This window comes from Camarhynchus parvulus, chromosome 3 (assembly GCF_901933205.1).
Source record: "Camarhynchus parvulus chromosome 3, STF_HiC, whole genome shotgun sequence".
Lineage (NCBI taxonomy): Eukaryota > Metazoa > Chordata > Aves > Passeriformes > Thraupidae > Camarhynchus > Camarhynchus parvulus.
This window is the reverse complement of record NC_044573.1, coordinates 106,148,474-106,161,072: the sequence shown is the minus strand read 5'-3', so window position 1 is coordinate 106,161,072 and position 12,599 is coordinate 106,148,474. Positions and strand designations below refer to the sequence as shown.

The following is a 12,599-nucleotide window of genomic DNA, read 5'->3' as shown; positions in this document are numbered from 1 at the left end:
AATACTTCTTTATCATTATGTGGACTTCAGCTTCAGTCAGGATGAGATTCATCCTACCCAGCTTCAGTAATAAAACTCCCTGGGTTACTGGCTGAACTATTCAGCTGGGCTCCTGTGTCAGTAAGGGGAAGTAAGTGACAACTACAGGAAGTACATCATTCTGGTAGGAGACAGGTGTTAGGAATCTAGACCTCCCTGCTCTAAAAATCTTGCTAGAATCCTTCCCTTGAATTTACTGGTAGATTACAGTCAAGCAGGATTTCCATGCTCTTGATGAGCCAGATGGGGATTTTCCTTGACTGAGTAGAATCAGGTGAATTCAGGAAATTCTTATAAGGTCTTTTTTATCAAAGCAAAAATAAATTTTGCAATAGTTATTGATGCAACATTAGAGATCATAACTCATCCTGTAGGTTCAAAGACCCACTGCTGCATTTTCTTCGTTCTTATTTATTGAAGAAAAAGCTGACAAGGAAGAGTATTGTCACTCTTCCAAAATACTGTTTCCTTTCAGTCAGACTAACAGGAGGTGACTCTGAGGACTGCAGAGCCCTGAGCTTGTCTTGCCTCATTCAACTGCAAAACAAGACTTCCTTGTCCTGCAGTGTGATCCCCAAGCTGAGCACAGCAAGCACAACTGTGAGCTCAAAACATCCCTCCAAATGCAGTGTTTGACCTCTCATGTTTGCCTAGACAAAACCAGTTCTGACTTTTTGAGGGCTTATTTTCGTATTGAATTTTAAAGCTCAAAGTTATGTACAGGGGCATAAAATTCACAAGTTAATTCTTGTTCCAGATTATACTTTATTGATGCATATAATTATTATGGCTAATTGAAAAGGTGTAGTGTGCATGGGTGAGTGTCTCCATAGGTGATTTCTCACTGAAGTAACTACGTAAGGAACTACAAGGAGCAATTTCTTCCAAAATCCTGAGCAACAGACAGTGCTTCAAGAGACACTCTGAAATAAAGAGTATTAAAATAAAATGTTATGCTAGTTGTTTTGGCTTTTGTTCCTACCACAATACAATTTATGTTCATAAAAGAAAATAGCTTGAAGAGGAGGGATCTGTTCTTTCGGTTAAAACCTAAAGATCTTTTACATAGCATCTCTTTAAGGCACTATATGTACCTTATGGAAATTACTCACAAATAAGGAAGAGCTAGCATAGTTACATATCAGAGATGACCAGAAGTAAAATTTCATTTTTAAGAAAGTAAAAATCATGTTTAAATGAAGAAAATAGGGTGTAGTGTAAACTCTTGGCAGGGACAGACAGACCACAGGAGACCGATGAGCAAATTGCTTCCAATATTAAGATTAGCAATGACATTTTTCTATGCTCATCAGAGGCAGGAAGCTGGCCAGATGATCTGTGGGACTTGCAGGTTAGTGAGATGTAAAAGGAGCATTAAAGGAAATTAATTGCAAAGCAGAACATCTAAATGGTCTGTTTGTATTGATGTTCCCTCCTGAGGAGAGGGTGGGGGGTTCCCTGCACGGGTCTGTCTTCATGGAGAATAATCTGGGGAGCTGACTCCAGTTGAAGCATCAGCAGGAAAGGCTTTGGAATGAATCAATCCAATGAAAAGTAGTGTGTTGCCAGGAGCAGATGGTGCACATGCAGGATCCTAAGTGAACTCTGATATGAAATTGCAGGCTACTAAGCCTGAATATCTGAGGAACAGAAGGGGGCAAGTGTAATGCCAAGTTTTAAATGGTTCATGGTGATCCACAAGCTGCAGATGAGTAAATCTGACTTCTCAAATGGGCAAGCTAATAAATGAATACCAATAAATAATAGCTGACATAAAAGAAAGAATTCTGCCAGCTGAAGTTGCAGCTTTCAAATGTATTAGAGCTAGCTGAAGGAGTCAGGCTGCATATGGGGCTTGTAACAGCGATCTAGGTGAGGAGCTATTCTTGGATTTTCAAAAGCTGTGAAAGAAAGTCCTTGCTGAGCTGGAAGGAAAGTCATGTCATAGCAATGTCATGCTTAGCAGGAGGCAAAGAGTGGCGATAATCAATCCATTTTCACAACGGACAAAAACGGGGAGGTAAGAATAATTTGGGAAAGATCATACCTACATGATGCACAGTGAATAGTTCTGAATTAATTAAGGGATTCTGGGATCCCTTGTAGTAGTGAAAATTTCAGTGCTCTTGTTTCTTAAAATTCAAAAAAGGCAGGGGAATTTGTAAAATCACCAGGGAAAAGGTTTAAATCAAGAAACAGGAATTGGAATTGAAGAACTTACTTACAGGCTATGATAAACACTGAAGTGAATAAACAGTAAGAGAGGAAACAGTTGTATTTACAGGGGATGTGTGTTTTGATGGCTTTTTTATAAGCTGGCTTAACTCCAGCTCAGAGAAAACTGAAGTAACTAGTTCATCAGATAATAATTGACAGGAGAGATCTCCCACTTGCCATTCTTATACCTTGAATACTCAGCTTGATGTGCCTACTGCAGTTGTTTTTAAAATATATGAGGCAAGCATTATTCTTAAAGAAATTGTCCCTTCCAGTTGTAGGAAGATAAAAATTGTAAAACAAGAAAATACAGCAGCAATTCACTTTGTTAATTTGACATTATTCCACTGATTTTGTAACAGTCTGCTTTTAACAAAACGCTTTTCTTATGGGTTTACATAGTAATTATGGAAGACAACTTTCATCAGTAAATGGAGAGCTTTTGATCCTTAATGCCCTTTTCTTTCTTGAAACTAATATTAAAAGTTTAAACAGCGAATGGTTTAGGTACCTTCAGTTCAGTAGTTCAAAATCTCATGTGCTTTAAAAGTTTATTTCTTCTTCAGTCCTAATTTGGTAGTTTGAAAGGCATTTTACATAGAACAACATGTTTGGTGTCTGAAGAGCACAGAAATGGTTCTTAAGTTCTTTTGAACATACCATTTTTCAGAGTTACATTTTTTATCCATTTGTGTATTTGCTTACAGTTTTGCTTGAAACTTTATTTGACTTCATGTTCACTGACAGCCTACTCCCAGTACGACCTGGTAGTGAACCTTTTACTGTTGAACTTAATTCTTTAAGACCTGAATACTAATGGAATTGTTCTCCCACTGAAGCTGCCTGTGCCAATCAGCGCCCTGACCTGTTTGGCTGTGCTATTGCCCAAGTGGGAGTGATGGACATGCTGAAATTCCACAAGTACACCATCGGCCATGCTTGGACCACGGACTATGGCTGCTCCGACTGTAAGGAGCAGTTCGAATGGCTGCGCAAGTGAGTGCCTTCAAATCCTCTCTGTGCTTGTTAAAACACATAGTCTGCTCAACAGTTTCCAGTTGTCATGATCAATATCTATTCTAGTGATTCCTTCATTTCCCACACTGAATTTGGGGAGTTCAGCATTCCCTTACAAGTCAGTTTTGAACCAGACTATCTTCAAAGTCCTGTTGAATCAAATGGTCCTATTTTCAAAGGCCTTGTTCTCCTAGCAGCTTTTAACAGTTCGTGAGGTTTTCTTTCTGAATAATGACTCTTTTAGGCTATTACAACAGAATATTCTCAAGTGGACCACTATATAAATTGTATTTTTTACCATGAGGGAGAGACAGTCACCATTGTGAATTGTATTATACAGTGTGGGTTGGATTTATTTGTAGGAATTGAATGGCACTAAACCATAATAGGATCTTAATTAATTTCTCAGCTTCTGTTGAGAGTCCCTGTTTTCAGCAGGATGGATCTTGCTATGGACTTGACAGGTTTTGCTGCAGTTTCCCTGCTGGCTTCTCCTGATATTTTGGACATTCCAGTGAGATGTACACATATGTCTCTCTTGGAAATAAAGAAATGTACTTGCTTCACATTTCAGAGCCAGAGATCTGTGGCCCCTATTGCATGTCAGTTGCCACTAGCACAATTCTGATTTATGTACCTGAGAACTTTTCTATTCTGAGTGCTAACAAATGCCACTGTGATGGTTTCAGTAGGAAAGGGCCTTCTTGTTGGGTCTTGAGGAAAAAGATGTGGAAACATTTGTGTGTTTTTCTCAGGTACTCTCCACTTCACAATGTCAAACTGCCAGAAGAAGATGGCATCCAGTATCCCTCCACGCTGCTTCTCACAGCAGACCACGATGACCGTGTGGTCCCTCTGCATTCTCTGAAGTTCATCGCTACCCTGCAGTACATTGTGGGCCGAAGCAGTAAACAAACCAATCCACTTCTCATCCATGTTGACACCAAGGCTGGCCATGGAGCAGGAAAGCCAACTGCTAAAGTTATAGAAGAAGTGTCAGATATGTTCGCTTTTGTAGCACGATGTCTAAATCTTGAGTGGATTGAATAGAAAAATGCTTATTATTGTCTCCTTTAGAAAACAAGGGCTTTAACACTTAAGAACAGCCACACTACAACATGGTGTAGTACTTACATTTAAGAACTAGAGTTTAATATTTTATTGATCCAACCTGCTATGGAGTTTTCATCTTCTGTGCTTCCCTCTTTTTGGCATTTCTTTGATTTTTTTCTACTGCATTCCAAATTCCATTTTGAAAAGCATGTTCAAAAAAATTGCTGAGCTACTCTCAGTACTGTTGTGAAAATTTAGATTTCAAAATTAGTGCTATTTGAGCTTATTTCCTGTAAACAGTTTTAATGTATTTCACCTATAAACATATCCAGATCATTTGTAATTAAATGTAAGTACTGTTCACATACAAGATCTCTGAGCATATTTTATTTACACAGTAATTTATTTAAGAATGTAAATTGAAGGTGTTCAGTGATAACCATGAAAAACTGAAGAGATGGTAATCCAGTTACATCAAATATTATTAAAAAGCTTATATTACATTCTGTTCATAAACGTGTTACAGTCTATAATAATGATTTTGCTAAATTGTTCTTTCTTTCCAAAGAGACTTCATGATGTCACCAGTCTTCTCTTCTGCCATGTATTTCTGCACAGAAGAGAAGACTGGAGGCTGAAAAACTTGATGAAGTCTTAGATTCTCACTGTAATCTCAGTCAAGCTATACAGATACTCTCCAACAACCCATATGAAATTATTTCTTTAACTGTTTCTGAAGAGTAGACCAGGCACTGATTTAAATAAATGAACAAAATATAAACTAACACAAAACGAAATAAAAAACCCCACTCCAACCCAAAGCCACAGTTTTGTCTAGATTATTCAGGTTCAGTTTTTTTCTGATGTTTCTCACAGGACATTCTCTAATAAGGCAAAATCTGAACATGCCTATATAACCTAATTTTGGCTGCAAAACAGCAAGCTCATAGTCAGACTCCCCTATGATTTGACACAGGCACATTATTTGAACTGCCATTTTTCCCATCTAGGCTGTAGAGCTGTAGAGTAGATGTGACTATTTGCCTACTGTTTAATCTCTGATGCACTGCAGGAATTACAGTTTGATTTTGCAGGGAAAAAAAAGTATTCTATCAACTATTATTAGTCTTGCTGCCCCTCCACAAAACATCAGTGTTTCTCATTTTTGGATGAACTGATGTAATCTTCCAGAGTCATGCTTGTCATTACATTCATACTTAGACCCTAAGGACAGTATTTGTACTCTGGGCTCAGGAGTTTTATCTCTAAACAAACAAAATGTCTTGGTGCAGGAAGAGGAAGGAGTGGTATTTAAAAGAGAGGGCAATGCTCTAAAGAGCAGCAAAATGAAAATAAATTTGTACCAGAGTCACTCTTTTTCCCTCATGATCTGGGCTTCTTTTGATTCTCTCTGGAGTCCAGGAAAGATCATCCTCTCCAGGCCCTTATTAGGTATGGCTAATTTGATTTTAGGAGGAAATAAAAAATTATTTCTGCTTTCATATGAAATACCACATGTAAAACCCGTATGTGATCTGGGGTTTATTTAGGATCCACGGGCACTAGAGTTGTTTACAAGATCCTCTGTAAACTTCTGCACTCTGATCACAGCATTGCATTAAACAATCAGAGTAGAGAGTTGAGGGAGGGTTGATTTTTTTTTTCTTCCAGGCTGTGAAAACAGGGTACAGATTCAGCACCCCCCCTTTTCCTAGAGGTATATTAACTGTCTCCTTTGATCATCTAGAAATTTTCAACAGCTTTTCCACGTGGCAGAAACAAAGCACATAAAGCTGTGCCATCTCCATTTGAAACATTCATAGTTGTGGCATGTAGCCTCCTATTGAATTTATAGTTTCTGTCAAGAGGGCAGTACACAGTTCACCTCTGATGCAGAGCTTTGCAGGATAGGGTGTGTGGAAACATGGTCCTCAGACATTCAAGAAATAGAGCTGAACTGTGTCCATGCATTGAATTGCAAATACCTGAGTACAGCCAGCTCAGTCATCTCTAGGTCTGTTCCTAAAAATGCTTTTCCTTGGTCTCCACTTGCTCAAGCACAAAACTTCTGGCACAGCTTAAAAGTAACTCCTTTTCCTTCTGAAGCCTTCTGTTGAAGCTGAGTTCCCTGAAGGACTCAGTGTCGTGACAGATGACCCATAATCTGAAAACTTTGGAAACAAACATTTCTCAGAGTGGCAATCAGAAGTACTGAAAATGGAGCTACTTGCTGGAGACACCACTCACAAAGTAAATGTTCCAGAGTACTGGAAAGGCATTTTGTTTCTGTAACAGGGTCATCATGTCAACATTTATTTGATCTTAATCAGCTGTGCCACATTCAGGATTCAGGTGCCAAAAACATGATGTTGCAAAGCTGTCCTTTTATCTGAGTTGCTGATTTGAGGCAGACAGGGTCATACTCCAACTGGAATCTGTAATTAAGTCTGGGCGAGTAATGCTCTTGTAATAGAGTGAGATTTAAACCTTTGGGGTTTTGATTAAATAGACCTGGCGTCAAACCATTCCTGCTGTATAAAACATAATGAAATTTCTATTAGCCTCGTTTCAAAGTTATTTTCTCTATAGTGGAAACACTATTTTATGAAGATACTCTTGTATCTTGTTTTATGGTGTCTATTGCCAGTATGTGAAGCAAAATTCACAAGCTGGGCAAGGTAACCTCCCAGATATCTGCTTTTTCAAAACCACCTTAGAAAAATACATACTGATGTTTTTCACCAAGATCCAACCCCCCAAAAAAGCCCTGTAAGAGGCTTATGTTGCATGAAAAAAATCTGGTTTTATATAGAAATAAATGAACTTTTTACATAATTCTCCTAATAGTCTTCACAACTGATGTAAAGATATCTTAGTTGTCTTTCCTCCCATGCATGTACATTTGCATTAGAGTTGATTTATGTGAAAAAAGTCAGAAGTATTTTTAAAAGCTGAGAGTCTTCATAGAATTCTTTACAGAGAGAGAGATTTGAATTCCTTTGCATTGGAGTTGATATACATTTTACATTTTGGTAGCTGCAAAAAAGATAGAGATAGATAGATAGATAGATAGATAGATAGATAGATAGATAGATAGATAGATAGATAGATAGATAGATAGATAGATAATATGTGTATGTATGTACTGATTTCAGCTGGGAGCTGCACTCTATAGTCTAGGGATGCAAGAGGGCAGCTGGCCTGTGGGTATGTAAGAATAGAGGGTGCTGAAGAGGGAGTTTGGAGATAGATACCTGTCCCTGGCACCTAGAGCTTCTGGAGCAGGATTTTCTTGACTTGGCTCTGCTTTGCCATCTGTCTGTAGGAAGGCAGAAAGATAAGTGCAGTACTTCTGGATTCAGTACAGCCAGCAGCAGCTTTCAAAGATGAATGTTGCCAGGTCATTTATTTATTTTTAGCCTGAGGTTGCCCCTCAGGATTGCCTAAAGATCTGCTTATAGCCTTCCTGACAGTCTCTCCTGTGAAAGGGGTTTTCCAAGCTGAGTAGGATTTAGGGGGAAGGCCAAGGGAGGGACTTGGAAGCCAGGCTAATAAACAACCACACAATTTTCTGCCAAGCTCTTCTACTTCAAAAATCATTAGTAGACCACTTTTGTGTAATTGTCTCTTTGTACAGACCTCTCAGAATTTGGATAGGTCCTACTGGTTTGAACAGCCAGGTTTGGCAACTTTGTTCATTTTTCCTTGTGTTAATTACTTCTGCCTTTGGATATGCCAGGAGGAAAAAAAAAAAAGCATTGCTTAGGCTTTTTTTAGCTTGCTCTTGCAAAAGAGTGATGTGGGGTATGTGGAGTAGCCTTCCAGTTCTCATGTCCCTGAAGATAACTATAGTGTGTCCTCAAGATAACATTATCCATGAATAGAAAATTCTGAATAAGCTCATGTCTTCAGTTTATTCACAGGAGGGCAATCCTAGTGACAGAGTCCCTCGGTGCAAGCTGCTGGACTAGCTACTGGCACAGAAATTTACTGAAATTCTGGACTAGGAGGACTGTGATTTGACTGTTTCTCCTAATTTTCCAGAGGAGTAACTGAAAACTCAACATTTAAAGCCAAAGCTAAGCAATAATGTATTAGTGAGAATCCCTTTTCTGTTGACATCTCTCTGCCTTGTTACGAGGAGTAAGAGAGGCAAGGAACAAACTTGGTGCTCATGCCCTTACTCATTGCAGTGGAAGTTTAATGCTGAAAGCCTGAACAGCAAGAATCAGTGTGTGGTGACTTTAAACATTTCCAGCTGGCCACATGCTGCTCAGAAAACTGCTATTTGTGCTTGTGCACTGCTTTCAATGCCTCCCAGGCCTTCTGTGTGCAAAAAGGAAGGAGCTACTATTCTTGAAGCCCCTAAGGTGAGGAAACACATGCTGTTTTAAGCAAGATGTGTCCTTGGTAGGTATTTGTAGTGCTAACTTCCATGAACATACTAAATAACAGAGGATTTTATTCATTAGTTAGTTTTACACCAGTTAAGGCAAATTTTTAGAAGTTTGGGGAGTGCTTACCTGGTGAAAAACTGTTACCCATGCTGATTTATTCTTTAGGCCATTTCTAGTGTGCAACAAGAGCATGTCATGCACCAAGTGACAAAGTGGTGTGACTTGGACTATTGTTTCCTTCCTGGGGAAGAAACTGAATAAAGGGCTTGGGCATTTCGCTCTTCAGAATCCTTTGGAACAGTAACAGAAGCAGATAAACAATACTTATTGTCTTCTGATTGTTTCAAATGAAACAGTGTCATTTCAAAACAACAAAATATGTTGTTTTCTGGTAGTACTGCTGTTTCAGAGGAAGCTCTGCTGTAATAGAACAAGCTTTGTGATCTAGGTATGTGCAGATATTTCTTTCAGTAAAAAGAAATACTGGGTCAAGCTGTTAAATACTTCCTACTTCATATATTTAGTGTCCATAAGTAACATTTTGCTGCTGAAACTGCTTTTTGGTTTAGTTTAAAGCTTCTCAGCATTAAAACCATGTTTTCATCATAAGTGGTGTAAAGCTGTAGACGTAAGACCATTGATAGGGGACCCAGGCTTCAGCTCCTGAATGGGTTACCTTTCACTTTGTGTTTCACTGAGTAGACACAGGTAGAATCATAAAATGGTTTTGTTTGGAAGGGACCTTAAGGATCATCCAGTTCCAGCTACCCTGCTCTGGGCAGGGACACTTTCCACTCTAGACCAGGTTGCTCAGGATCCCATCCAACATGGTCTTGAACGCTTAAAGAAAGAGGCATTCACAGCTTCTCTGGATGACCTGTCCCAGTGCCTCACCACCCTCATAGTGAAGAGTTTATTCCTAATACCTAATCTAAACCTACCCTCTTTTGGTTTGAAGCCATTCCCCCTTGTCCTCTCACTACATGCCCTTGTACAAAGTCTCTCCCATCTTTCTTGTAGGCTTTCTACCTGCAGGGTACTGAAAGGCCACAATTAGGTCAGCCCAAAGCTGCTTTTTTCCAGACTGAGCTAGAAAAACTTCACATACCAGTAAAACAGTGAAATGAGTGAAAGTAGATGATCACTGCCTGTAAATTGAAGATCTTGAGAAACCTCTGTGGTGGACTGTATGTAAACAAGCCTCCAGCTGTTATTTGAAATTAAAGGGATTACTTTTCCTAATTAGAGATGCTCAGCTCTCCTTGAGCTTCAAGGAAGTACGGCTCCAAATCTGAACTTCATAAGAGCACGCATCACTCAAAATGCCTAAAAGCAAAAGCAGTTCTTGAAATTCCCCATCTTTGCAATGTGGTAATCCTTCAGCATAGCTCTGGCTGCCAAGGACAAACTGGAAAACATCCTCCTCTCACAGATGACAGTCACTTGCACAACAACCCAGTCATTAAATAGTTTGCTGCCATGGGCCTGCTGCCCATTCTTCCTGCCTGGTGGAGCCTTCCAGGGCCACTGTGATTGCCAGAGGAAGTCAAATGAGAAGGAGGGGGTACCAAATTTACAAAATTGCTTCCAGCTAATGAGTTAGACAGTTATTGAGAACATTTCATTGGAAAATTTGGATTGTTTTCATTTATTTTTGATACTTGTTCCCTGTTAGGACCTGATTAGTGGGAGATGCCTCTCCTGAATTAAGATTCAAGAAAGAATTCTGGTGTTAATCATTTTACCATGGGTGCCATGGTAAAATTCAGAGGTTGTTACCTCAGTCTGTGCTGAGGTAACACAGGGAGGTTCAAACTGGACATGGGAAATAATTTCTTCACAAAAAGGGTTGTTAAGCATTGGAATGCACTGCCCAGGGGAGTATTGGAGTCACCATCCCTGGAGGTGTTCAAGAAACAACTGGACTCAGTTGTTGACAAGGTAGTGAACAATCAAAGGTTAGAGGTCTTTTCCAACCTAAGTGATTCTGGATGCTTGGTTCTGTGACCTGGGTCTTGTCTGTGGAGAAAAATGGGCTTACATAGGAACTCAGGAAATAAATTTGGAATTTCAGGTCTCCAGGACCACCTGCCCTGCCTCAGCAGAGTGCCTGAATACTGCCAAATTACAGAGGCTACCTTTCTCTTCCTTTAAACATCTCCACTCAAAGCTATTTTTTTCCAAGTTTTTTAGCCTGCTCATCTCATTTGTGGGTTTTCTCCGCTGTTCAGGATGACAGCAGACATCTAGGGAAGCTAATTACTCTTCTGTCAAGCCCTCAAAGGCTGCACAAGCCTTTTGGGAGAACATGTCATCTTTATCTCCAGCACAGATTTTGATGCAAATACCAGTTTAGCCTAGAAGCCAGCTTCCCAGGGGTTTTCCTCCCTGCAAGTGAAGCGTGGACCCACACAAACCTATAAATAAGGGAGATGCCACAAGCAAGGAGACCCCTTGGACCAGCAAGAGCAGCCAAGGTAAGGAAAGGTGGGGAGCCCCAGTTTCTACAGAATTACCAAAATTCTACCACTGGCTCATTTGTTTCAGCTGTCCTGCTGTCCTGTAAAGTGTGAGGCTGGCAGGAAACAGCCTGGCCTGTCATTCAGTGCAGAGGAGAAGTCCTGCTCAGGTCAGGCCTTTGCCAGAGCAGAGACCTCCAGCTACCAAGAGAGATTTCTGGCCTGCAGGAGAGATGTTTTTGGAGGGAAGCAATGAACTGACAGGGTTTTCTGAATGACAGATTTAGACTTACAAACCTAAAGCCTATCTGACACGGATCCTCCTATTGACTCTGAGCCCATATCTTACAGCAGCAGCTTTGTCCTTCTCATTCTCCCATCCCATTCTCTCTATACTGTTTTGCATGTTACAGGAATACCTAATTTTCTTTACCTTTGAGCTCCAAAAGGTGTTCTCATCTTTCCTAATCACATTACACTTGATCATTTTTCATTCCTCGACCTTCTTGCTTTTTAGCTTTGTCTACTCTTTGAATTACCCAGAGCTTCAGCATGTGAGAATGTCTACAAAGCTTATGGCAAAACAAACAAGCTGCAGGCTATCACACACACATATGCAGAGAGAGGCCTTTCCTTGGGGTTTTGCTTCATTTTCTCTCTTCTTTCTGTTCCAGATTGCTTTTTAGAAATTCAGAAATCCCTTGGGCCAGTTTCTGAAGACTAGCTGTTCTCCTTGGGTGACATATGGTTGCCACAAACGTGGCCCTCCTAAGGACTGTTTCACTCAAATGGCAGTTCTGGGATGCAGCAGGGACTGGGACAGCATGCTTATTATCCACAGACCACTGAATCTCCCCCATCAGGAATGTTTGGCACTAGCATTAAAATTCCCATTTTGCCCTCTGGTTGTAAGCCCTGCTTTCACTGTGCTTTCACCATCTGTTGCAAACTCCAGCTGTTGATTTTTAAAGAAACACTTTTGGAACATAAGTTGTGGCTCTGAAAAGCCTTCTCTCCAGTTGCTTCTGGGATAATTGGATGTCCTTACTTAACAAACAAGTAATGCCCAAGACATACTGCTGCTCTGAACTTCCTCCTGGTCTGTTCAATCAGCTCCTCTAGCTGGAACTAGCTGTGGTTTAGCTTCTGTTGTTTTCTCCTTTCCCTCATTATTTCACCAGGGCAAGCTGTCCCCACAGACTGCTGCCACCTCTGGTGCATCTCCTCCATCTCACTCCTTGAAATTGCTAATGAAAAGATGCTGCCTGTGCATGCTTTCCACACTGGAAGATGGGCAGCTTGCAGAGCTTTCAGCCCCGTTGGTGATTTCACCTCTACAGCAGCCACTTGTCCCAGTAATTGTCTCAGAGACACAGGCCCCCCAAGACAATGTGGGCTTCTCCTCCTGCAAATTCCG

The 12,599-nt window shown here is 40.3% G+C and overlaps 1 protein-coding gene across 1 annotated transcript in view; it reads left to right on the top strand.

Moving 5' to 3' along the window:
• Positions 1 to 4,842, top strand: part of PREP (prolyl endopeptidase) — an 85,858-nt gene extending 81,016 nt beyond the window's left edge. Inside the window, exons 14-15 of the mRNA XM_030944368.1 lie at positions 3,096 to 3,252; positions 4,029 to 4,842. Coding sequence (XP_030800228.1) covers positions 3,096 to 3,252; positions 4,029 to 4,323 — 452 coding nt within the window. The 3' untranslated portion in view covers positions 4,324 to 4,842. The remainder of the gene's footprint in view (positions 1 to 3,095; positions 3,253 to 4,028) is intronic.
• Positions 4,843 to 12,599: the final 7,757 nt, after the last annotated feature.